The 25,999-nt window shown below is 41.7% G+C and overlaps 1 protein-coding gene across 1 annotated transcript in view; it reads right to left on the minus strand.

Moving 5' to 3' along the window:
- LAPTM5 (lysosomal protein transmembrane 5) overlaps positions 1-25,999 on the minus strand; it is a 100,081-nt gene that overhangs the window by 42,741 nt on the left and 31,341 nt on the right. Inside the window, exon 2 of the mRNA XM_073615571.1 lies at positions 17,538-17,628. Within this exon, the coding sequence (XP_073471672.1) occupies positions 17,538-17,628 (91 nt within the window). The remainder of the gene's footprint in view (positions 1-17,537; positions 17,629-25,999) is intronic.

Genomic DNA, 25,999 nt, shown 5'->3' on the forward strand with positions numbered 1-25,999 from the left:
TCACCTCTATCGTCACTCCTTTCCACTAGGTAAACCATCATATAGTTGATTACTAGGTTCTTGCAACATGACCTTATTTTACCAAACCTTTGGGATGTACCTTGGGGGTGGCACAGTGGTGTAGTGGATAGCAATTTCACCTAGCAGTAAGAAGGGTCGCTGGTTCAAATCCCAACCACGACACCACCTGCCTGGAGTTTGCATGCTCCCATGGATAATGGGAATTTACCCGACGTTTTGCTAAATTTGACAACAGGGGGGAGTATATTCTTATCTGTATATTCTGTAATATTCGGTGTAATTATCACTCCCAAATATTTAAATGATGTAATCAGGGCCATCTGATGAGCCTGGTGTGGATGCTCCAAACATGCAGGGTCCAAAAGCAGCATTATGGACTTAACCCCAATTAATATTGAATCCTGAAAAGGATCCAAACAATTCTATTAAGGACATAACATATCCCCCCAAAACACTGTCATCTGCATAGAGTACTATGTTATCTTCACCTGTAGATCTACGAAATCCCACAACATTTGTAGAAGAGCGAATAGCCTCAGCCAGTGGTTCAATGACCAGAGCAAAAAGAAGTGGGGATAGGGGACATCCCTGCCTTGTCCCTCTGGTCAATGAAAAAGGGGCCGATATGCATCCATTCACCTGTACCCTTGCATTTGGGGAGTTATATAAAAGTTGCATCCATTTAATAAATCTAGGGCCAAACCCATATAGTTTTAAGCAATTCCACAAAAAGACCCACTCTATACTGTCAAATGCTTTAGCTGCATCGAGTGACAGTATAGCTCTGTTTCCCATGTTGTCTGTTGGGAGTTGTGGATTTAAAAATAGACGCCGGATATTATTCGCTGTAGATCTATTAGGAATAAAGCCTGACTGATCACAATGAATTAATTTTGAAATGCATCTTGATAATCTAATCGCCAGTACCTTTGCCAGCAGCTTGATGTCGGACGTTAACAAAGATATTGGACGGTATGAGTCAGGATTACTTGGGTCCTTCCCAGGTTTCAATAAGACAATAATTACTGCTTCAGTCATAGAGGGGGGTAATGAACCCACCTCCATGGCATAATTAAAGACATCGAGCAATTCAGGTAACAACACATCCCCATATTTTTTATATATTTCCACTGGAAGACCATCTGGTCCTGGTGCTTTATTACTAGGTAAATTGGATGCTGCATTTCTTAGCTCGTCCAATGTTAATGGGCCCTCCAAAGGCACCCTTTCATCATTTGAAATGCTTGGTAAATCAATAGTATCAAAGATAAGAAAAAGTGGGATGATGGCGCTACCATACAGGCACTAAGTGGTTGTAGGAAAAGAGTGTGTGATAAACCAAATTCTTTCACCATACCATAAAATTTATAAAGGTACTAATTGTGGTTCACAGATGTGTGATAAGAAAGTGAACGTGTAAAAAATTCCGAAACAAACGGAAAAGAATTATTAAATTACCTATATCCCTAATTACTTGAAAAAAGTGTATTAGATCTAAATGTATAAATAAGACTGATAAGCAACCTAAATACCTGGTTAATGGGATACATGTCCACCCTCATCCAACCTAAAAACCGTTGCAAACATAATCATTAAACCATATAATAAGAGTGATTAAATATACAGATATCCCCACATCTATTATATGCAGAAGCTGAATTATATAAACGCACCCTAAAAAATGTGCAAAAGCAATCCACAGTAAATACTTAGTATTGGTGAGTGTTCAGTAAATAGTCAAAAAAAACTGACCATTAATGACCATAGAAATGTGCAAAAAAGTCACTCAATCAGAAGATTAAAAATTAAAAAAGGAAAAAAAAATATATATGATCCCAGATGTCCAAAACCAGGTGACTTCGGTGCAAGACACATAATGTGACTGTAGTGCTCCCCCAGTGGGTCCCCACTCACCAGAGGTAGATACCCCTGCAGGGGTAGTAGGCAAAAGAGTGGGCAACTCCAGTAGGATCTTCACCTTGGTACGCCGTGCTAGGTTTTCTATACCTCCATGGACCTTTCCACCTGTTCTGTGAGATTTCATGTTATCCTCCGATCAGGGTTCCCCAGGTCCTTCCACAGCAGCAGGCGGCATGATCCTCACAGAAACAAACAAGGGGCTCCCATAGTGTAGTAGTAAAAAGGATTTTATTTTAAAAAATGTATTAAAAACAATTGCTAGTAACGATGGTACACGTGAGCGAGGAACCGCATATGTAAGTAAGCAGTATGCCGGTCCATGGCATGCATACCAATCTGCGTTCCAAATCCAGACACTTCTGGGTATGACGTAAGAGCGTGGCTCCGCCTTACGCGTTTCGTCATTGGATGTTCTCAAAGGCGGTGCCATCACTCCATGCTCTAACAACTCATATAGACGAGCGGCCCAGCGGCACCTCCCGCCCCCCTGCAATGGCAAATGAGCGGTTTGGGACAGCTGAGGATGCGGCCAGCCATAAAAGCAGACCTCACCATAGATAAATTATATTCCGCTCGTCTATGTGTGGAACAGACAGAGGAACCATAAGACACACCAAACATATTAATCATACGTTTATATGCAGACATATTATAGTAATACACCATATGAGTGAGTCTACTGGAAATAAAATGAGGTAAAAGAAAACAATTGATTAAAAGAGTAAACTAAAATAAAATAAAATAAAAACTATAGTTAAATTGATATGGATAAAATAAGAAAAAGAGGAGTACGGCCAAGTTTCTTTTCTTTTCCGTTTGTTTTGGAATTTTTTACATGTTCACTTTCTTATCACACATCTGTGAAACACAATTAGTACCTTTATAAATTTTATGGTATGGTGAAAGAATTTGGTTTATCACACACTATTTTCCTACAACCACTTAGTGCCATCACCCCACTTTTTCTTATCTATACATGTAAGTTCCCTTGGGAACCTAACAGGGGAGGCTGCAACCTTCGATCCTAAGCGCGGAATCTAATATTTACCATTTTACAGATCACCTTAGGGTGTGACTTCTTCTGCTGCTATGGATATCTTTGCCTATATGACAAATAGAAATATAGATATAGAGGGTATTTTCAGCCAAGAGCAGGTTACTAATAACAAGGATATGCATGGCCTGATGAAACAACTGAAACATACCTTAGAAAAACAATTAAGGGTCTGGTGGGACATTGCTACTTTGGAGATGTACATTACGGAAAAAATGACCCCCAGGAGACTCAGGTGGGATGTACACCCTAATGATAGCATTGATGATGCTGACCTTATGAAAGACTGGTATACCCTCTTTAATAAATGTGAAGGAGAACTACTCCAAAACATTATAGCAAGGAGAAAGTTCAAATTAAGGGGGATTGAAACCAATATAATGGAGATAAAAAAACCTACTCGCACCTTTTGCCCACTTAAAGGAATATAAGGATAAGGAGAAAGAGCTCCAATAATCCATCAAAAAATATGACAGTGATACTCAGGCCAAAAAACAGAAAAAAATTAAGAGAGATGTGTTGGATTATAAAAATTCCGAAGTATATAAATGGCAAGTAACACTGGAAGACCAACAAGACGAACTAGAAGATCTCTCTATGGATGAGAGCTCTGAAGAACCTATATCAACCCGACCCCTAGGATTGTTGGGGTTCACACGAACTGAAGTAGTTAACAATCCACCCTTGAGTCAGGAAAGACCTGGACCCTCTAATAGATACCCAGGAAGGAGGGAAGATAGAAGAGATGAATATCAAGCGCCCCCAGCCTATAGAACCCCAAACAATAATAGATATAATGTACCCATATATAATAGTTTTTCACCATTACGGAGGTATGAACAGAGGGGTCCCCGTTCTCCTTATAGGAGGGATTATGAGGATGAAAGGGGTTTTCCCAGGGCTACCCATCGGGACAGGCCACCTGGGAGATGGAGACCCCATATCCCCTACAGGAATTCTGGATGGAGAAGACAGAATGGGTACAGAGGAAGACCTCCAGGAGAAAAATCATCAGTATGCGAGGGAAGAAAGGGTCCCGACCGAACATCAGGCTTATGGAGATAACATACACCCTAGAATCAGGAGAGATCATTACCAGGGAGGAAACACAGGACCCATACAGAGGAACCTAGAAAGAGAAAGCAGACAAGAGGAAGAAGAGGAGGCAAGAAGAAGAAAAAGGAGGCGAGAATGTTAGGCCAAGGAATTTTTAATCTAAGTAATGTACAGTTTTCTAAAGAGGAGTTGAAAGTGCTTGAATTAGGGCTTAAATATGCCCCTGACAAGCCCATGGATAAATTTGAGGTCTATATTGACCTCCAAAAGTTTTTGAGGAAACTCAATATAAAGAAACATTTTGCCATAAATACAGTGAACGGGAGAAGGGAAGACTCAGAGTATATACAGACAAACCTGAGAAACAATTCCATCTTCAATCCGAAAACGCCTGGTAACCAATGCATAAATGCATTCAAGAAGATGGTAGAGGATGATATGAACGCAATGTGGAAAGGCAATAAGAAAGCACATAATATCTGGAGAACTATCAAAGAAATAGGAAGCAAGCATGAGGTGATAATACGGCCTGCAGATAAAGGGGGAGGATTAGTAATCTTAAACAAAAAAGACTACCAAGAAGAGATGGACAACTTATTAAACACAGAAAATACCTACATGAAACTGAAAGGAAATCCCAAGAAAAGATATGAGAAGAAACTGAACAGTTTTGTGGAAAAAGGGAAAAATAAGGGTATCCTTAATCCCAAAGAAGCGGAATATCTGGTCTCAAATTCCACAAAAACACCAGTGGTATATTATACACCTAAGATCCACAAAAGACTGGAAAAACCCCCGGGGAGACCCATTATTAGTGGAATCAATTTGGTCTTCTCTAGACTTGGGGAGTACCTGGACAAATATCTTAAACCTTTGGTACAAGAAGGCAAATCTTATCTACGGGACAGCATGCAACTCATCCAAGAGCTCCAGAGTATACAAGGTGTGGAACACTGGTTGCTTGCTACAATAGATGTCAACTCATTATATACAAGTATCAAACAAAAAGATAGCCTCTTAGGAGTGGAGAAAGCATTACATGCCCACACAGGGATGAAGCAACAACAAATTAATTACATTCTAGAGGGCCTAAAAATCGCCATGGAATGTAACTACGTTTGGTACAACAAGGAGTACTATGTACAAATAAAAGGTGTTGCAATGGGAGCTCGCTACGCTCCAAGCGTAGCGAACCTATTTATGAATATGTGGGAGGACAAGTATATTTACAGTAAGAATATCCCTCAAATCAAGATGTACAAAAGATACATTGATGATTTGATAATACTCTGGGATGGAACACCAGATAGCTTTAGCAAATTCCTTGAAGATCTGAACACAAACAACTACGGAATTACGTTCACAGGAAAGTGGAGTGATCAGAAGATAGACTACTTGGATTTGGAGATTTTCAAAGTAGGGGACACTTTATCCACTCGTACATTTTTTAAGGCGACTGACCGGAACGGGTATATCCCCACTTCGAGCTGCCACCACCCACGGTGGAAGTGTAATATTCCCAAAGGCCAACTAATGCGGATACGCCGTAACTGACACAATTGAAGATTTCAATGCTCAGGCCGATATTTTAATCAATAGGTTCCATGAAAACGGCTATGGATTTGAAAGCCTCTTGAAACTTAAAACAGAAATCATGGCAATGGATAGAAATACTCTATTTCACAAAAAGAATAACAAGACGAATGAACCAACCGACATAGCCTTCATAACTGGATCTAATAGCCAGTTCAAAGATTTGGAACGGATTGTGAAAAAATACTGGCCGATATTAATAGAGGATTGTGTTCTATCTAAAATCCTGCCCACAAAACCCAAATTCATATATAGAAAGGCACCCACCCTGAGGAACCATCTGGTACGTAATGCTATAGACCCCCCCAAACCGATCAAAATTCTCCCTGATCTCAAGGGGTTTTATAGATGTCTAAGATGTCTACCTTGCAAGGTTATCAAAAGACAACCAAGAAAGAAGACCACATTTAAATCGCTTACTGACCATAAAGAATACCATATTAAGCAATTAATTACATGCCGGAGCACACATGTCACATACATCATTGAATGCCCTTGCCACCTTCAGTATGTGGGCAGAACCACCCGCCTCCTCTTTGTCCAGATACGGGAGTACATTAAAAACATCAAAAAAGGTTTTCCCAATCACAGCTTGTCAAGACATTTTGATGAGGCCCGCCACCGAGATCCAAGTGGGCTCATTTTCTATGGGATTGATTCCGTACAAGAACATTGGAGGGGTGGTAACAGGGAAACCCTAATTTCCAGGAATTAAACTAGCTGGATATACTGGCTGGGGTCCCTTGCCCCCAAAGGACTGAACCTAGATATTGATCTGAACTGCTTCATAGCAAATCCTTGAATACCTATCATAGATTAGGAAGGTGATAACACATGAAGCTGGGCCTAATGATTAGAAATGGCTCTTGGCAATAATGGATGGCTTTTGGGTTATCTTCCACTCATAGCCAATATCATATATCTTCTCCTTGAGATATACTCAATGAAGTTAGCATAACATCTTCTTAATTAATGTACCAGCCTTCTAGCCCACCCTGCGCACCAGCGCCAAGTGGGGTACAACTCTGCCCACCGGATGCTGGTGCGTTTATCTAATATAGGTATTAGCGTCCCACTACATATGAGACTTACCCCCTCTACAACTTAATAGCGTGTACTCATCTCCTAATCCACCGATCACAACCTCCCCCAGGCCAACTAGGGACACCACTTTTCCCTTCCCCCTTTTTTAATTTTAATTCTAATTTCCCTGGGCATATGATGCCCTGGGATTATGGGTCACATTCAGACCTAGTAAGATGCCTGTTATTAGTGGCTTAGCATAAGATGTAGGATTTGATTTAGAATATTTATTTATATATTAGCTTTATATTAAGGGGGTGTATCATAAGGGGTGAACCTTTTGTACCGACCCCCTTAGTTTAATATTTAGCTGCAACATAACACACCATGTGGGGGGAGTCTCTCTGATGGGTGTTTTAATGATTTGTATATAAGTAGTACACTTTATCAAAAAAAAATTTTTTTTTGCTAAACATTAAATAATATCTATCTTTAGAACACCTTGCCCTTGTTCTGGTAATGGGAGAGTGGAATCCATATCTCCACCTTATTGTATATTGGGCACCTTTCCACCTTATGCGATTTTTTCACATGCATTTCAGTGCTAAATACACTATTACATATGGATGCACGCTATTGATATTTGGTACTGTTTCAGCCTTATTTTAATGCTGAGGGGTATGTAGTTTACAATTGGAATGACCCTCCTATATATACTTTTTAGTTATAGTTATTATATATTATCTATGGGTTGATCATCTACATTGTTTAGCCACTTAGTGGGGATCTTATCCACTTCGGGCTATTTGTATGCATTGAAGGTTTGCAATTAGAAGTATAATGCCCCATGTATATTTCATCACCAAGGCTATATGCAGTACCTGAAGTGACCACTTGGCCGTACTCCTCTTTTTCTTATTTTATCTATATCAATTTAACTATATTTTTTTTAATTAATTTTATTTTAGTTTACTCGTTTAATCAATTGTTTTCTTTTACCTCATTTTATTTCCAGTAGACTCACTCATATGGTGTATTACTATAATATGTCTGCATATACAAATATGGTTAATATGTTTGGTGTGTCTTATGGTTCCTCTGTCTGTTCCACACATAGACGAGCGGAATATAGTTTATCTATGGTGAGGTCTGCTTTTCTGGCTGGCCGCATCCTCAGCTGTCCCAAACCGCTCATTTGCCATTGCAGGGGAGCGGGGAGGTGCCGCCGGGCCGCTCGTCTATATGAGTTGTTAGAGCGTGGCGTGATGGCACCTCCTTTGAGAACGTCCAATGAAGAAACACGTAAGGTGGAGCCACGCTCTTACGTCATACCCAGAAGTGCCTGGATTTGGAACGCAGATTGGTACCCACGCCACGGACCGGCATACTGCTTACTTACATATGCGGTTCCTCGCTCACGTGTACCATCGTTACTAGCGATTGTTTTTAATACATTTTTTAAAATAAAATCCTTTTTACTACTACACTATGGGAGCCCCTTGTTTTTTCCTGTGAGGATCGTGCCGCCTGCTGCTGTGGAAGGACCTGGGGAACCCTGATCGCAGGATAACCTGAAATCTCACAGAACAGGTGGAAAGGTCCATGGAGGTAAAGAAAACCTAGCATGGCATACCAAGGTGAAGATCCTACTGGAGTTGCCCACTCTTTTGCCTACTACCCCTGCAGGGGTATCTACCTCTGGTGAGTGGGGACCCATTGGGGGAGCACTACAGTCACATTATCTGTCTTGCACCAAACTCACCTGGTTTTGGACATCTGGGATCATATATATATTTTTTTCCTTTTTTAATATTTAATCTTCTGATTGAGTGACATTTTTTGCACATTTCTATGGTTATTAATGGTCAGTTTTTTGGACTATTTACTGAACACTCACCAATACTAAGTATTCACTGTGGATTGCTTTTGCACATTTTTTAGGGTAGCGTTTATATAATTCAGCTTCTGCATATAATAGATGTGGGGATATCTGTATATTTAATCACTCTTTTTTAATGGTTTAATGATTATGTTTGCAACGGTTTTTAGGTTGGATGAGGGTGGACATGCATCCCATTAACCACGTATTTAGGTTGCTTATCAGTCTTATTTAGACACATCTAATACACTTTTTTCAAGTAATTAGGGATATAGGTAATTTAATAATTCTTTTCCGTTTGTTTTGGAATTTTTTACACGTTCACTTTCTTATCACACATCTGTGAAACACAATTAGTACCTTTATAAATTTTATGGTATGGTGAAAGAATTTGGTTTATCACACACTATTTTCCTACAACCACTTAGTGCCTGTATCGTAGCGCCATCACCCCACTTTTTCTTATCTATACATGTAAGTTCCCTTGGGAACCTAACAGGGGAGGCTGCAACCTTCGATCCTAAGCGTGGAATCTAATATTTACAATAGTATCAAAGATTCTATTCAGGGACTCCTCTGGGTAAAATACTCTACTCTTATATAGTGCCTGGTTAAATTCCCTGAATACCTCCAATATCTCTGGGGTAGTATCAATCCTCTTATTTAAAGATGATTGTATTTATATAAGATGATTGTATTGAAGATGATTGCATTGATTGAAGATGGTTGTATGTATATAAGCTGAGCTTTTACAATAGATGCCAATAGGTGCCCTGTCCCCTTTCCCTTCTCAAACTATGATTATTGTAGGAAGAATCTTTTATTTTCTGCCTTCTTCTCAGCCACTGCTGCAAAATGTAGTTGGCTATGAAGCCATTCTTTTTTACTATCTTCATTTGGATTAGTTATATATAGGAATTCGGCCTTCATCATGTTATCAGCTAGAGTTTTTTCCCACCGCCTAGATTGTTTCTTAATTTTTGATATCTGCACAATAAGGAGACCTCGGAGATACGCTTTCAATGCATCCCAATATATTAGAAGTGAGACTGAGGTTCTGTTTATATCCTGGTAAGTAATTAATTCAGTCATAGTTTCTTCAGGTGGAGAAAAAAGTGACAACCAGTATGAGTTCACCTTCCATAGAGTACATCCTGAACTAGTCCTAAAAGAAAAAATTAGCACTATAAGGGAATGTTCTGAGATACCCCTGGCCTCATACTTAATATCACAAAGATATGGGAGCAAGGAATACAGTGCCTTGCAAAAGTATTCACCCCCTTGACTTTTTACCTATTTTGTTACATTACAGCCTTTAGTTCAATGTTTTTTTTTAATCTGAATTATATGTGATGGATCAGAACACAATAGTCTAAGTTGATGAAGTAAAATTAGAAAAATATATACATAAAACTATTTTTCAAAAATAAAAAACTGATCATTGACATGTGCGTATGTATTCACCCCCTTTGCTATGAAGCCCATAAAAAGCTCTGGTGCATCCCACTACCTTCAAAAGTCACATAATTAGTGAAATGATGTCCAATCTAAGTGTCACATGATCTGTCATTACATATACACACCTTTTTGAAAGGCCCCAGAGGCTGCAACACCTAAGCAAGAGACACCACTAACCACTGCCATGAAGACCAAGGAACTCTCCAAACAAGTAGGGGACAATGTTGTTGAGAAGTACAAGTCAGGGTTAGGTTATAAAAAATATCCAAATCTTTTATGATCCCTAGGAGCACCATCGAATCTATCATAACCAAATGGAAAGAACATGGCACAACAGCAAACCTGCCAAGAGACGGCCGCACACCAAAACTCACCGGGCAAAGAGGGTATTAATCAGAGAAGTAGCACAGAGACCTAAGGTAACCCTGGAGGAGCTGAAGACTTCCACAGCAGAGACTGAAGTATCTGTACATAGAACGACAATAAGCCATACACTCCATAGAGTTGGGCTTTATGGCAGAGTGGCCAGAAGAAAGCCATTACTTTCAGCAAAAAACAAAACGGCACATTTTGAGTTTGCGAAAAGGCATGTGGGAGATTCCCAAAATGTATAGAGGAAGGTGCTCTGGTCTGATGAGACTAAAATTGAACTTTTTGGCCATCAAAGGAAACGCTATGTCTGGCGCAAACCCAACATATCACATCACCCAAAGAACACCATCCCCACAGTGAAACATGGTCAGAGTTGGGATACTGGTCAGAGTTGAGGGAAATATGGATGGTGCTAAATACAGGGATATTCTTGAGCAAAACCTGTACCACTCTGTGTGTGATTTGAGGCTAGGACTGAGGTCTACCTTCCAGCAGGACAATGACCCCAAACACACTGCTAAAGCAACACTTGAGTGGTTTAAGGGGAAACATGTAAATGTGTTGGAATGGCTTAGTCAAAGCCCAGACCTCAATCCAATAGAAAATCTGTGGTCAGACTTAAAGATTGCTGTTTACAAGTGCAAACCATCCAACTTGAAGGAGCTGGAGCAGTTTTGCAAGGAGGAATGGGCAAAAATCCCAGTGGTAAGATGTGGCAAGCTCATGGAGACTTATCCAAGGCGACTTGGAGCTGTGATAGCTGCAAAAGGTGACTCTACAAAGTATTGAATTTAGGGGGGTGAATAGTTATGCACATTGACTTTTTCTGTTATTTTGTCCTATTTGTTGTTTGGTTCACAATAAAAAAAAATCTTCAAAGTTGTGGGCATGTTCTGTAAATTAAATGATGCAAATCCTCAAACAATCCATTTTAATTCCAGGTTTTGAGGCAACAAAACACGAAAAATGCCAAGGGGGTGAATACTTTTGCAAGGCACTGTATGTAGCAAGTAATGGATAGGATGGCAGCTGGTATTGTTTTTATAACAGCCAGCTGATATCTAACAAGCAGCTATTATAACAGGCAGCGAGTAAAGCAGACAGTTAAAATATTTTTAAAATCTGAAGCAGGATAGATAATCAGAGTTGCCATAAAGTGAGCCCAGAGATCCTAGGAGACCACGGGGGGTCCTTGGGGGGTTTGCAGTCACTTAAATACCTGAGACAAAGTCTGATCAAAGAAGCCAAAGATGAATCTGATTAACAGACCGACCAGAAGGAGGATCGAGTGCCGAAGAGTCCAGGATTGCCGTGAGGCCATGGAGAAGCTGCTGATCTCATTGAATGCCAAGAATTTCCTCAGAGCACTGTAGAGTAGCGATAATCAGAGATAAGGCAGGCATACACTGAAAATCAGCAAGCACTGCTGCGAGCAGAGCAGTGATACACCAGCTGACACACCAGTGATAGAGAGAGGGAGGAAGCCAGCGGTAGGAAGCCAACGGTCGGGGCCGGGATCTACACGGCTTCAGCACGGCTCATCATACCATCAATCTCAGGATAAGAGGGATAGAAGTGAGAGTTAGCAGAGGAGCTCTATCCCATCACGTCTTCTCACATGGGGCATCCTCTTTCACTGCCGTGCCCTGCCCCCACTGGTCCTGATAGAACACCTTTGGGATGAATTAGAGCAGAGACTGCAAGCCAGGCCTTCTCTCCAACATCAGTGCCTGACCTCACAAATGTGCTTCTGGAAGAATGGTCAAACATTCCCATAGACACACTCTTAAACCATGTGGACAGCCTTCCTAGAAGAGTTGAAGCTGTTATAGCTGCAAAGGGTGGACCAACTCAATATTGAATCCTATGGACTAAGACTGTAATGCAATTAAAGTTCCTGCATGTGTAAAGGCAGGTGTCTCAATACTTTTGACAATATAGTGAAATAATACTTTCTCAAGACATGGTACCAGTATTAAGTAACATTTTGTACCTAAATGTACATGGCATTTAGTTACAAATGACCAGAGAATGTGTTTCAACCATCAAAGAACTATAGACTTGTGAGAAAGTTGACACTGAAAGCTTCGTATTTAACGTATGGCAATATGAATAACTGGTACAAATGCAATACTGCACACATTTATTCTCCAAAGAGTTCAGAGTAGAGAGAGCATCATAATACATGATAGAAAAAGTCTACTTGAAATACATTCAGCAACAAGCTGTAGACACAATTTTAATATATAGTATCACTCCTCTATGGTAATGGACATAATGGAGACGATCTATCCAGAATTGGATGATGAGGGGATTTACTTCTTTCCATCTCTAAGACAGAGTAATGCCTTCTGTGAACCATGCAGTTACTCCTCAACAAATGGGGTGCAGATATTTGGAATAGACAGCTTCTCCTCCAGACACCTAATAATATCCAACCAGTAACTGTCTCATTCGTGGGCCCATGTCCCAGGGCAATTTTAAGAACTTTGTATATTAAGAGGTTTATTTTAGGCTACCCCATATATGAGATCCTTAGCTTCCTTTCTTATCATTCTCATCCTCATTGTTCCATTCCCATTCTTCTCCCCTCTGTGATCACTGTCTTCCACTTTCATCAATACCTGATCTTCTCTCTAGTCATTATCCACTATGCCTATTCATGCTTACTTGATTCTCCTCTTTAATCATTATCACCAACTAGGAATGTTCTTGACCAAGCTGTATTGGTGTTGGAAGGCAACATGGTTTAATATCATATTTCTGGAGTTTCTTTCTGATTGATAAAACCAGGTGACTTAAGTTGAAAGTTGACCCAGCAGGGTGTCAATTCATGCCCCTAGCAAGGATGCTGAACAAAAACTTGGCTCCTGACCAACTGGTGTGATAAGATTGAAATCCTTGATTAGCACTCTGCAAGCAAGCTTCAAAGAGGGCCATGGCTGCCAGGATGATTTATGAGGGTGGGCTACAGAAGATCAAAGGACCAACAATCACTGAAGATGACCCGGCTCACATAGAGATGATACATGGATGTTGCCCCTAGAGGCGAATACAGCAGGACAGACAGAAATATATTAACTACTTTGATTCGTCAGAAACCGAGATGGGCTGGCAATGGGGTTAGGTCTGGACGGTGTATGGATGGATTTTAAAAAGTGCACACAGAAGGGAAATCGTTCCTTTCCACTCTTAGCTCGCTTGCCTGATGGCACTCGTGCCGCATGGCTCTCTTGCCATTTTGAGCCCAGCTGACAAGACAATATCTAGAGGACCGCCTTGCGTTAAGTATCTTTGATGTTCTTTTGTTATATGCTCTGTAGGGATGAGCTTCGAGTTCGAGTCGAACATCGGCTGTTCGCCAGTTCGCTAAACACTAAACTTTGGGGTGTTCGCGGCAAATTCGAATGCCACGGAACACCCTTTAAAAGTCTATGGGAGAAATCAAAAGTGCTAATTTTAAAGTCTTATATGCATGGTATTGTCATAGAAAGTGTTTGGGGACCTGGGTCCTGCCCCAGGGGAAATGGATCAATGCAAAAAAAAGTTTTAAAAACGGCCGTTTTTTCAGGAGCAGTGATTTTAATAATGCTTAAAGTGAAACACAATAAAAGTGTAATATTCCTTTAAATTTCGTACCTGGGGGGTGTCTATAGTATGCCTGTAAAGGGGCTTATGTTTCCCGTGTTTAGAACAGTCTGACAGAAAAATGACATTTCAAAGGAAAAAAAGCCATTTAAAACTACTCGCGGCTATTAATGAATTGCCGGTCTGACAATACACATAAAAGTTCATTGATAAAAACGGCATGGGAATTCCCCACAGGGGAATCCCGAACCAAAATTTAAAAAAAAAATGACGTGGGGGGTCCCCCTAAATTCCATACCAGGCCCTGGATATTAAGGGGAACCCCGGCCAAAATTTAAAAAAAAAAAGGCATGGGGTCCCCCTCAAAATCTATACCAGACCCTTCAGGTCTGGTATGGATTTTAAGGGGAACCCCGCGCCAAATTTTTTAAAAAAATGGCGTGGGGTCTCCCCAAAAATCCATACCAGACCCTTATCCGAGCACGCAACCTGGCAGGCAGCAGGAAAAGAGGGGGGGATGAGAGAGTGGCCCCCCTCATGAACCGTACCAGGCCACATGCCCTCAACATTGGGAGGATGCTTTGGGGTAGCCCCCCAAAACACCTTGTCCCCATGTTGATGGGGACAAGGGCCTCATCCCCACAACCCTTGCCCGGTGGGCGAGCGGGGGGCTTATCGGAATCTGGAAGCCCCCTTTAACAAGGGGACCCCCAGATCCCGGCCCTCCCCCCTGTGTGAAATGGTAAGGGGGTACAAAAGTACCCCTACCATTTCACAAAAAAGTGTCAAAAATGTTAAAAATGGCAAGAGACAGTTTTTGACAATTCCTTTATTTAAATGCTTCGTCTTTCTTCTTTCTTCTATCTTCTATCTTCTTTCTTTTATCTTCTATCTTCCTTCGGTTTCTTCCTCCATCTTCTTCTTCTTCTGGTTCTTCTGGTTCTTCCTCCGGTGTTCTCGTCCGGCATCTTCCTCGGTGGCACCAGCTTCTTCTTCCCTTCGTCTTCTGGGTCGCTCCACATCCAGCATGGTGGGAGGCTCCCGCTGTGTGACGCTTCTCCTCGTCTGACGTTCTTAAATAACAGAGGGCGGGGCCACCTGGTGACCCCGCCCCCCTATGACGCACGGGGGCTTGACGGGGACTTCCCTGTGGCATTCCCCGTGATGTCAGGGGGGGCGGACAGGGAAGTCACCATGCGTCAGAGGGGGCGGGGTCACCGGGTGGCACTGCCCTCTGTTATTTAAGAACCGTCAGAAGAGGAGAAGCGTCACACAGCGGGAGCCTCCCACCATGCTGGATGCGGAGCGGCCTGAGAAGATGAAGGGAAGAAGACGCCGGATGCTGGACGAGAACACTGGAGGAAGGACCAGAAGAACCAGAAGAACAAGAAGAAGAAGAAGATGGAGGAAGAAACCGAAGAAAGATAGAAGATAGAAGAAAGAAGATAGAAGAAAGAAGAAGCATTTAAATAAAGGAATTGTCAAAAACTGTCTCTTGTCATTTTTAACATTTTTGACACTTTTTTTGTGAAATGGTAGGGGTACTTTTGTACCCCCTTACCATTTCACACAGGGGGGAGGGCCGGGATCTGGGGGTCCCCTTGTTAAAGGGGGCTTCCAGATTCCGATAAGCCCCCCGCCGGCAGACCCCCAAAACCACCGGGCAAGGGTTGTGGGGATGAGGCCCTTGTCCCCATCAACATGGGGACAAGGTGTTTTGGGGGGCTACCCCAAAGCACCCTCCCAATGTTGAGGGTATGTGGCCTGGTATGGTTCAGGAGGGGGGCGCTCTCTCGTCCTCCCCTCTTTTCCTGCAGCCTGCCAGGTTGCGTGCTCGGATAAGGGTCTGGTATGGATTATGAGGGGGACCCCATGCCATTTTTTTTTTTAATTTTGTCTGGGGTTCCCCTTAATATCCATACCAGACCTGAAGGGCCTGGTATGGAATTTAGGTAGACCCCCCACATCATTTTTTTAAAATTTTGGTTCGGGGTTCCCCTGTGGGGAATTCCCATGCCGTTTTTATCAATGAACTTTTATGTGTATTGTCGGACCGGCAATTCATTAATAGCCGCGAGTAGTTTTAAATTACTTTTTTTCCTTTGAAATGTAATTTTTCTGTCAGACTGTTCTAAACACTGGAAACATACGCCCCTGGTACGAAACACCCCCCAGGTACGAAATTTAAAGGAATATTACACTTTTATTGTGTTTCACTGTAAGCATTATTAAAATCACTGCTCCCGAAAAAACGGCCGTTTTTAAAACTTTTTTTTGCATTGATCCATGTCCCCTGGGGCAGGACCCAGGTCCCCAAACACTTTTTATGACAATAACATGCTTATAAGCCTTTAAAATTAGCACTTTTGATTATTCATGTTCGTGTCCCATAGACTTTAACGGTGTTCGCGTGTTCGAACAAATTTTTTGCATGTTCTGGTGCAAACCGAACAGGGGGGTGTTTGGCTCATCCCTAATGCTCTGTAATATTTCCCTTGGTGTTTTTTATGTTAGCATTCCCTATTTTCTTGGGAAATAAAAAAGACGTTTTAGTAAGCAGTGTGTTTGTTTTCATAGCTATCCTTATATCATTGGAAAAAAAGAAACTCAAACTGCGCTAGGGTAAGGCAAGAAAAAGAAAATAAAACCCATTCAATATTAACAAATGGATAAACATGTGAAAAACAGCAGCAATTCTCCTGTATAACATAAGCACAGTGCACAAAAATAAAAAAATTCTAGGTTTTTTAATCCTTATATCATTGTCCTATCAACAGTAACATTATCAGAGTTTTAATAGACTAGCTAACTATAGGAATAGACAAGTTAATATGTATATGGAATAAATAGAGGGAATCCATAACCACCTGGCAATATTTATTAATTTAACTCAAGTAGAGAAAAGTGAGGTCAGATCTTTGCTGTGATATCTGGCAGGACTGTGTAGAAAACTGAGAGAATAGCATTACGGTCTGTGTTGACAGGCTTTTGGGCTTGTGTCAATTGCATCAATTTGACATCAGTTTGAGAGTCTGCTGAGATCTTTCAGAATTCATTGTCAGATGCAGCTGACCTGCAGTTAACTGCTTTCTGACCTGCATTTGACCTGCAGGTTTTGCATTCTCATAGACTTGTATGAGAATGCAAAACCTGTCCTACAATTCATAATTGTTTTTTCAACTGGGAATTTAGCTCTTTGCCTACCTATTTTCTTAAGATATTCATCCCCTAAGAGGTAATAGGAGTCTCTGGCAGGTGATGTCTGTCTGGCATTTTATTTGGGGCACCGATGTTAATGTCAAGTTCCTCAGTGAATAATTACTGCTAATCCACTCATCACATACAACATATCTATTACAACATACTAGATTTCTGGTTTATTTTCAACTGAAAAACAGCTGCTAATAATTAAGCTAGAACTACAGCGTCCAACAAGCACAGTTGATGATTAACATTCATTTCCGGTTTGCCACTTTAAGAAAAAGCAGAAGTCCAGGAAACCACAACCGCATATAAGAAATATTAATAGTCTGAAAAACAAGCCTTAGCTTCAGGTAATGACTGTGTGCTTACCAAGGCGAATATAATTGCTGATCTCAAGGCAGCAGCTCTTTCTTCTGGTCAGTTCAACAGAATATTCGATTAAAAGAATAATGCTTAGTACCTGTAAAAATTAAAATTAGAATATGTGTAAGGTACTTCATAGTACATTGAATAGGATGCACTATTTTATGCACAGCATCATAGAATATTTATGATCAATAAATACCTGGTGATTCCTCTAGTGGGCCCTTTATTTTACTTATTAATGCTCGTGTCTATTGGCAAGTCTGTGTCTATGCCAATCATGTAAAAATAATAAGTGCAGGTTTAAAACTCTTCAACTGTTTTAAAATACCTAGGTTGTCTCACCTCCATTTCTATTTGTGCTTGCTATCCTTCGAGTTCATTTCTTGATGTTAAAAGGTCATCAACACCTTGCGTGTTGGCAGTCAGCAAGCATTTGATGCTGCAATATATTTAAAGCGGTAGTAAACTAACGTTTTTTTGTTGTTTTTTTCTTTTTAAACCTGCAAGTCAAAGTTATAATGTGTGAGTATGCATCGCATACTCGCACGTTATGTGAAACTTACCTTAAAATGAAGCCCTCCAGCGGCACGCTGTCACAGAGTTTCCATCTTCACCCGGTCTTCCTTTTGGGTTGGCGGGCTCCAGTCCTTTGATTGGATGAGCCGCGATGATGTCACTCCTGCGCATGTGAAAAGGAGCCGCTGTTTATGGCACAGGGCTCTGAAGGAACAGCACGGTATGCCATTCCTTCAGAGCGCATGTGCCGGTGACGTCACCGGCGGCTTCACAAGTAAATATCTCCTAAACAGTACACGTTTAGGAGATATTTACTGTACCTTTAAGTAAGCCTTACTATTCGTCTATGGGAGTTTACTCCCACTTTAAAGTGTATGTAAACTCTAACCATCAATGCAACGTTTTTTGCTCTGTGAAATATACTATTGATAGTATTTTATTATATCTGTTGTACAGGTTGAAAAAAATAGCTGTTCAGCCATACATTTTGTGAGCTGATAAATGACTGCGCTTTCTGCCTCTAGACTACTATCAGTTAGCAGTGTTCCCTGCTATCTCCATGGACTACAAAACACCTCCCCTTGTTATGGAGAACAGAGGGAGGTGTTATGTAACCCTAACGTGCCTTCTGTGCTAGGGTGACAATGTTGCTTAGTACAGTTGTCACTCAAGGAAATGAAGTAAGTTAGAGGCAGAATTACCTTACCGGGTTGAAACAAAGGGGAAAAAAGTGTGAAAAAAATAAATGTGAGGGGAGGAGGGGAAGCTGGCCACCAGCACTGCAGGAAGGAGGCGCCAGGGGATTGGTGAGGTGGGGAGCTGTACAGTGGGGAGTCAGCAGCAGGGGTTTGCAGCACCCAAAGCCGGTGGGAGGAGAGAGGAGAGAGGAGAAGAGGCTGGCAGCTGCAGGGAAGCCTTAGGGGATTAGTGCTGTGGGGAGGGGGGAATTGGCAATGATGGAGGGGGATTGGTGGATTACTTCCAATGTGCGATGTGTGACAGGGCCCCCTTTTCCTCAGTGCCCCGCCCACACTTGCACACTGGATAATAGCCACTGGTGCCCACCCGCCAGAGCACAACAAGAACACAAGGCATGTAATCCGCTCGGCAGCTTTGAACATTAATCATAAGTAGGAACACCTCCATCACCTGTGATTGGCTGTTGGCTTTGAGAACTTCCCTACTGGCATAAGCATGTGCACAGGGTGTGCCCTAATCATCCCATGTGAGTCTGATTACTCCTGCTTTCTCCCCCTGCAGTGCTGCCAGCTTCCCTCCCTCCTCTCCTGCCTGCTGTGTGGAATGATTTCAGGATGGAGAGCAGGGGATGGGGCTAGTAAATATTTCATTTAAGGGCCCCTTCCCTTTCTAAATGAACACAGTGAGTGATCTGTACCAGTCACTCCTGTGTTCATTCCCATCCTTCAGTTTGTGAATGAACAAGAAGCCGCTCAGCACAGAGTTCTTCCTATTCGTTCACTGTCCAGTGCAGCTGAGGCTGCAAAGAAACGGACTGGGGAATTTCTGTCCCCTCTCCCTTTCTCTGTCTCAAAAGTGGGACATCAGGGGTCTGTTTAGATATGTCACCAAAGCCCCCCAACAGGTCTCCTAAAAAAAATTGTAACAAAATAAAAAATAATTTTGTAAAAAAATAATGAAAAAAATAAAATTGTAAAAAATAATAAAAATAAAGAACTACTGATACCGTCCACTGCTCTGCTGATATACATGCATGTGTGTTTGTGCTCTGTGGTGCACTTCACACCCTAATGCAATAGGCTGCGCACACCAATGCCTGCAGGATAGTTCAGGCAGCTTTGGACCAGTGTCTGAAGCTGCCCGAGCTCATCCCTGCTATCTACCTGTTAACTGCCCCCGATAAACCGGTAGATCGTGATTGACAGGTTGCTGACCCCTGTACTAGACATTATATTACAATATTACATAAGATGTTACCAGATTATGAAGAAAAAACAGGACTGGGGGCACCTTAAGGTGAGTAGGAATGCCCAAAACTCTAAAGTAGGCAGAAACAGAACCAGAAGTTAGGGTATGTTAAAGTGTTTGTTTGGGCAATAAAATAAGTCTATGCAGCCTCTCTATTAAAGGCTGGCATAGCACACTGTTTAAGTTATATTTAGAAATGAGCGCTGTAAATACTGAATTCCTGCTGCCTTCAGGCCAGCCGCTTTCCAGCTCTGATGGATGTCTTCTGCGGGAGGGGCCATGATCTCCCTCTGACGTCAGAGGGAGATAACGTGGCCGCTCGTCTCCTCCGCAGAAGCAACCCATCGGAGCTGGAAATCGCCCGGCCAGAAGACAGCAGGAATTCAGTTTTTACAGCGCTCGTTTTTAAATACAACTTACACAGTGTGCTATGCCAGCCTCTGATACAGAGGCTGGCAGTGATAAATTTAAGATTTTAATATTACAATAATAGCGGCGGGGGGGGGGGGGGGGGTCGGAGACAGATAGAGAGGGAGGGTGCTGACAGGGAGGAAGGAGGGGTGTGAGGGGGAAAGAGGAGAGCAGAGAGCAGGCAGCCTATTACGGAGGGAGGCACTTTGACCACGGCGATCAGGGCAGAGCAGCCCTGGTTATCGTGGTCTGTTTAGTAGAGGGCAAACAGGAAGTGGCAGGTTGAGGGAGGTTTTTTTTTTACTGTTTAGAGGGGGGCAGATTACACAGCACAAGCGCTGTACTGTGTAATCTGCTTTAAGGGTCCAGAATCTACATATTTATGATTGGGTTAACAAACTATTTAATTCCACCACTGGAGTTCCAAGTGTCTTTGTCCTCTTTATTGACATAATTTTGTTTCAGGTACTGATGCTAATGTTTTTTTTTTTTTTAATTCCACAATATTTGATTAGTTGAAAAAAATAATACTGTTAAACAGAATGCTGGTGAAACATGTTGATAGTTACAATCAATGGTAAAACAGTTGTGGTCAGAACAAACGATAGTATATAACTATGCCAAAAGTCATAACAAAACAAGTATTATTTAAGACATAGGGTCTGGTTGTGTTGGATCCATTAGGGTTCAGTTAACTATAATAAAAAGCCTTCTGTCTATTGCTAGATTGGTTTGGGGTGTGTATCTTGTATAAAATTGGATGTTTAAGAGTTGGTATAATAACTACGATCTTTAGGTGTGGTATTTCGCCCATGTGACACCTGACCTGATCTGGTAAATTTTTGGTGCTTTATGAGATAGAGCTCTAGTGGTTGCATAATTTCAGTGAAGCTGTAAACCATAAGAGAAAAAGAAAATAAAATGAGCAAGGCTTCATGTACACGGAACGTTTTTACAACCTCTCCTGAATGATTTTAACTTGACAGATAGTAACCCACATTTAAAATGTCTGTTTTGCTGCGTTTACATGCCATGTTTAGCTGCGTTTTGCAGCGTTTCACGTTTAGAAGCGTTTAAAAAAAATAATAATTCAATTTTTTTAAAAATAGCCAAAAATGAAAAACGCCTTTAAACGAAACGCAGCTAGACGCGAGTTACTGCGTTTAGCCGCATTTAGAAGCGTTTGGCGCTTGAAATGCCTGTAAACTCAGCTTCTGAATGCATATTATTGCGTTCCAAAAAATTCCTCTAAACACAACTGCCTAGAAACAACTGTAAACGACCCTGTGTACATGTATTGACAAGATAACATAGAGGAGAGTTCAGGGGCAGTTGAAAAAAACTCCCAACTGCTCCTAAACATCCGTTTACCAGCAGCAGTGTACATAAAGGAGGGGGGGAGGGGCGGGAAGAGGAAGTTGTGTTGGGGGGGTGTAATTCACCTCCCAGTCTCCACCAACCGCTGCCAAAAGTTGATGAAATACGGATAGAAACAGCCAAGTCCAAAAGTTTCAGACATGTAATTAAATGTCTCGAGAGGGGTCCTCCCTCACTCTTCCCTTAAAATACAAGACATAGGGGAGGCCCTACATCTCGTATTTTATTAGTTGTCACACTAAGCTTCCAAAAAGCTTGAGTTAAGGTTAAACATTAAAATAAATGACTTTACTCAAAAGTTAATTTATTTAGAGTAGCAAAACAGTTATATAACTCTAAAATGACTCCTTCTCTATTTGCAGTCAGAACATCCTTATAACTCAAAATACAGCTTACAGTTTCAGGTTTACAGTTAAAGTTCTCTTATCACAACACATGTCACAGGCAGATCTGCTTTGTTCCCATCTGACAACTCTTTTTTAGATACTATTGAGAATTTTCAGTTTTATCCCTGTATATGTGCGCTTTCTGTCACTTGTTTACTGTACTTCTCTTAGAGCGGTGAAATGACTTTGCAACTTAAAGAGGAAAGCTAACTGTATCTTAGCACCACAAACTGAAAATGCTTTTAAATTGATTTGTAATATTTAAAGCAAATTCACCCATCCACCCTTGCCTCCATCCTTTATTTTGTTGAGAAATTTCCCCTCCCCCTCATAGCCATCTTGAGTAAGGGCAGATGATTCATGTAGAATTTACTTCCTGGAATCCATCTTCCCTTAGCTCAGGCATGCAGGGAGAAGGTGTGCTTGGCTGAGAAAGTACCTCCTCCAGATAAAAGATAATGAAAATGCCCATGAAGACATCATTTTGGCCTAGGCCAGAAAACAGGAAGCAACTAAACAAATGTAAAAAAAAAATAAAAACGTTAACTTTTTTTGGAGGGAGCTTAGCCCTGCTTTAAATTTTTGAACTTCCAAGATATATATTAATGATAATTCCTTTGCAAGCTTTTTGTTTCAAATATGCACACATGCAATGTAAAGGGGATTATGTTTTTAGGGCCGGTGCTAACAGGCTTTTGTTTGTGTCAGATCTTCTTTACTCCCCATGAGAGTGTGTGGGAATGCAATAGCAGCTCTAAGTAGGTCACACGGAGGACAACTGTAGGTCAAATGCACCTGTCAATTACTTTTTAAAGTATTATTAAATGTTATGTCATACTCACCTGCTTTGTGCAGTGGTTTTGCACAGAGCAGTCTGATCCTCCTTTTCTCGGGTCCCCCACCGGCGCTCTTGGCCCCTCCCTCCCACCGAGTGCCCCCACAGCAGCTTGCAATGGGGGCGCTGAAGCAGGCTCGTTCCCATGCCATGGCTATGCATGTGTCCATTCACACGCAGAAAACTTCCAGCACACTAATCCCAACACACACATCCCTGTAGGTCACATTCCTGATAAAGGTGTCCTGCATATGTCTCTGAAACATTGCTATCAATTTAACGATGTGATCACTGATTAAAGCTTTGGACCCACTCTGGAGATCCTTGGTGTGCTGGAGTTGCGGCTTGGCCTGTTCCCTCTCTCTCCTCATTGGCTCACTTGCTGTGATTGACAGCCAATGGCACCTGCTGCTGTCTTGGCCATGAGAAGGGAGAGTCTCTGGAGAGCTGAGACTGGATATATATTTAGAGCTTCACCCACAGTAGCCGCTTGGTAATTTGAGTTCTCTGTTCTGCTCCTTGACATTAAGAACAACATCAGCCCTACTGACACACCTAGTCAAATGAAAGTTACTTCAAGCATTTATAAGAACACGACTTTAACCCAGCTATGAATTAGCACCCGGAAATAGACACAAAACCTTTTAGTGGTAAATAAACTCAGTGTGTTGGTACAGGTTAGAATAAAGGGTGGTTTGAGCATAAACACACAGAACATAGGTTCAGACACAGTCTGCTAGACAGTATAATCACTAAGCCAAAGTAACTTAGAATAGACCTATGGGATTAACTCATGAATCAGCAAAATCACAATAAACAGTGCATATAAGCATTAACTGCAATGTGAACAATAATACTATAGTTAGCCTAAAGGAGAATGGCTAGGATATGGTGCAATGTCCCCTGAGAGATACCTCTTAGCTTAAGCAATAGGTGAAGATTTCTGTTCAGCAGCTGTTAAAGGACAGTCTTTAGGCCTAATTCCTCAGCTGGTTAGCGTTGGGGTCCAGGTGTACTGTTGGTGCATGTGCTGATAGTCCCAATAAAGCCTGTAGGCAGCTATAAGGCTGCTAGATGACTGTATGGTCATTTCCTAAATGGCTCAGTCTCTCTAGCAGCACCATCCGGTCACACACAGTGATTGGTCTACTCTTCGTACCCAGGTGACTCTGGCTATTGGAGCTCCCAGTGCTCCAGATCTTGGCCAGGCCGCCGACATGTAGCAATGGTAGTGCACACTGGACAGTGATGAGCACTCTCTGATCACCCTCATGGCAAGAGGATGCTATGTCCTTTACAGCATGATAAAATGCAGTTCTTCCCCCTTCTCCTGGCAATCTCTTTCTGGGATATGCAGTTCAAAAGCTCTTGATTATAATAGTGTTTGCTCTGGACTACAGTTCCCACAGTGCAATGCTTCCTGATTCAGTCTATTGAACACTCCTCGCTCAGCAGATCCCTCCTCTTGCTTATATAGCTGTTAACCAGTTCAGCACTGCATGGCAGCAGCTACAGAAAGCAGCTGCAACCAGTGTTTCTCTGGAGAGTGAGAGAAATATAAGAGATTTGCAGGTGTTGTCAGGTGAATAAACTGTACAAATCTGAGCTGCTGCTTGCTCAAAAAGTTGTTATTAAAATTTTTAATTTCTTATTCACCAATTGTGAGTGTCTCACATTGCGGGAACTAGTAAAAGTATGCCATTGTTCAGGATGTGACATCAGCTGTTGAACAGTGGGTAGTGATCTGCTGCCTTCTGCTGTCAGGTGTTATTATCATAATGTTATGTATATTTATGTATTAGCACTTCCTGTCTCTTGGAAACTGGCTTTGAGAAACCCCAGAAGGAGGAAGTGGAAAGATAGAGAAGGTCTCAGCCACACGTCCTGTCCATGCTGCTATACACCAGCCAGAAGAGACTAATATGCAATTAGTCTATGTTCTAATAGTTTAACTGCAGCTGCACAACATGCACTGTTTAACCCCTTACGGACCTCCCCATGTACATGTACTGTGGCAGGGCAAGCCTTCAGCACCAAATCATGTACCTGTACGTCTTTTTTATTTCTGGGTCTGGGACGCCCATGTGCACCACTGGCCACCCGCTCCTGCTGTGATTGGACACAGTAGGAGCCAATTAGCGGGTCCGGCGGACCCAATGTTCAGCGGCACCTGACAATCGTTCCCGAGAGGGCAAAACGGCATTCAGAAGATGGAGATCCTGTGTTTCTGCTAAGCAGGGACAAGGATCTCTGTCTTCCCACAGTCAAAGCATCCCCCACACTGTTAGCAAGCACTCCCAGGGACACACATTTAACCCTTTGGTCGACCCTGATGTTAACCCCTTCCCTGCCAGTGTCATTAGTAAAATGACAGTGCATATTTTTTAGCACTGATCATTGTATTAGTGTCACTGGTCCCCAAAAAAAATGTCAAAAGTGTCACTTCATCCGATTTGTCCACCACAATGTCGCAGTCCCGCTATAAGTCGCTGATTGCCAACATTACTAGTAAAAATACTAGTAGATACTTTTAATTTAGGACTTAATAACCAGCCTAGGCTAGAACCAGGTTAGGCATCCAACGGCCACTTCTGATAGTTAGAGGTTAAGAAACTAGAAACTAGAGATGAGCCGAACACCCCCCGCATAACATGTGAACAGGCAAAAAATTCGCTCGAACACACGAAGACCGTTAAAGTCTATGGGACATGAACATGAATAATCAAAAGTGCTAATTTTAAAGGCTTATATGCAAGTTATTGTCATAAAAAGTGTTTGGGGACCTGGGTCCTGCCCCAGGGGACATGTATCAATGCAAAAAAAAGTTTAAAAAATGTCATTTTTTTCCGGAGCAGTGATTTTAACAGTGCTTAAAGTGAAACAATAAAAGTGAAATATTCCTTTAAATTTCGTACCTGGGGGGTGTGAGGCTCTTTTTTATTTTTTAATAAAGGACTTGTCCTAAGCAGTTTCTTGTCATTTTTACCATTTTG

The sequence above is a fragment of the Aquarana catesbeiana genome, linkage group LG02 (assembly GCF_042186555.1).
Source record: "Aquarana catesbeiana isolate 2022-GZ linkage group LG02, ASM4218655v1, whole genome shotgun sequence".
Taxonomy (NCBI): Eukaryota; Metazoa; Chordata; class Amphibia; order Anura; family Ranidae; genus Aquarana; species Aquarana catesbeiana.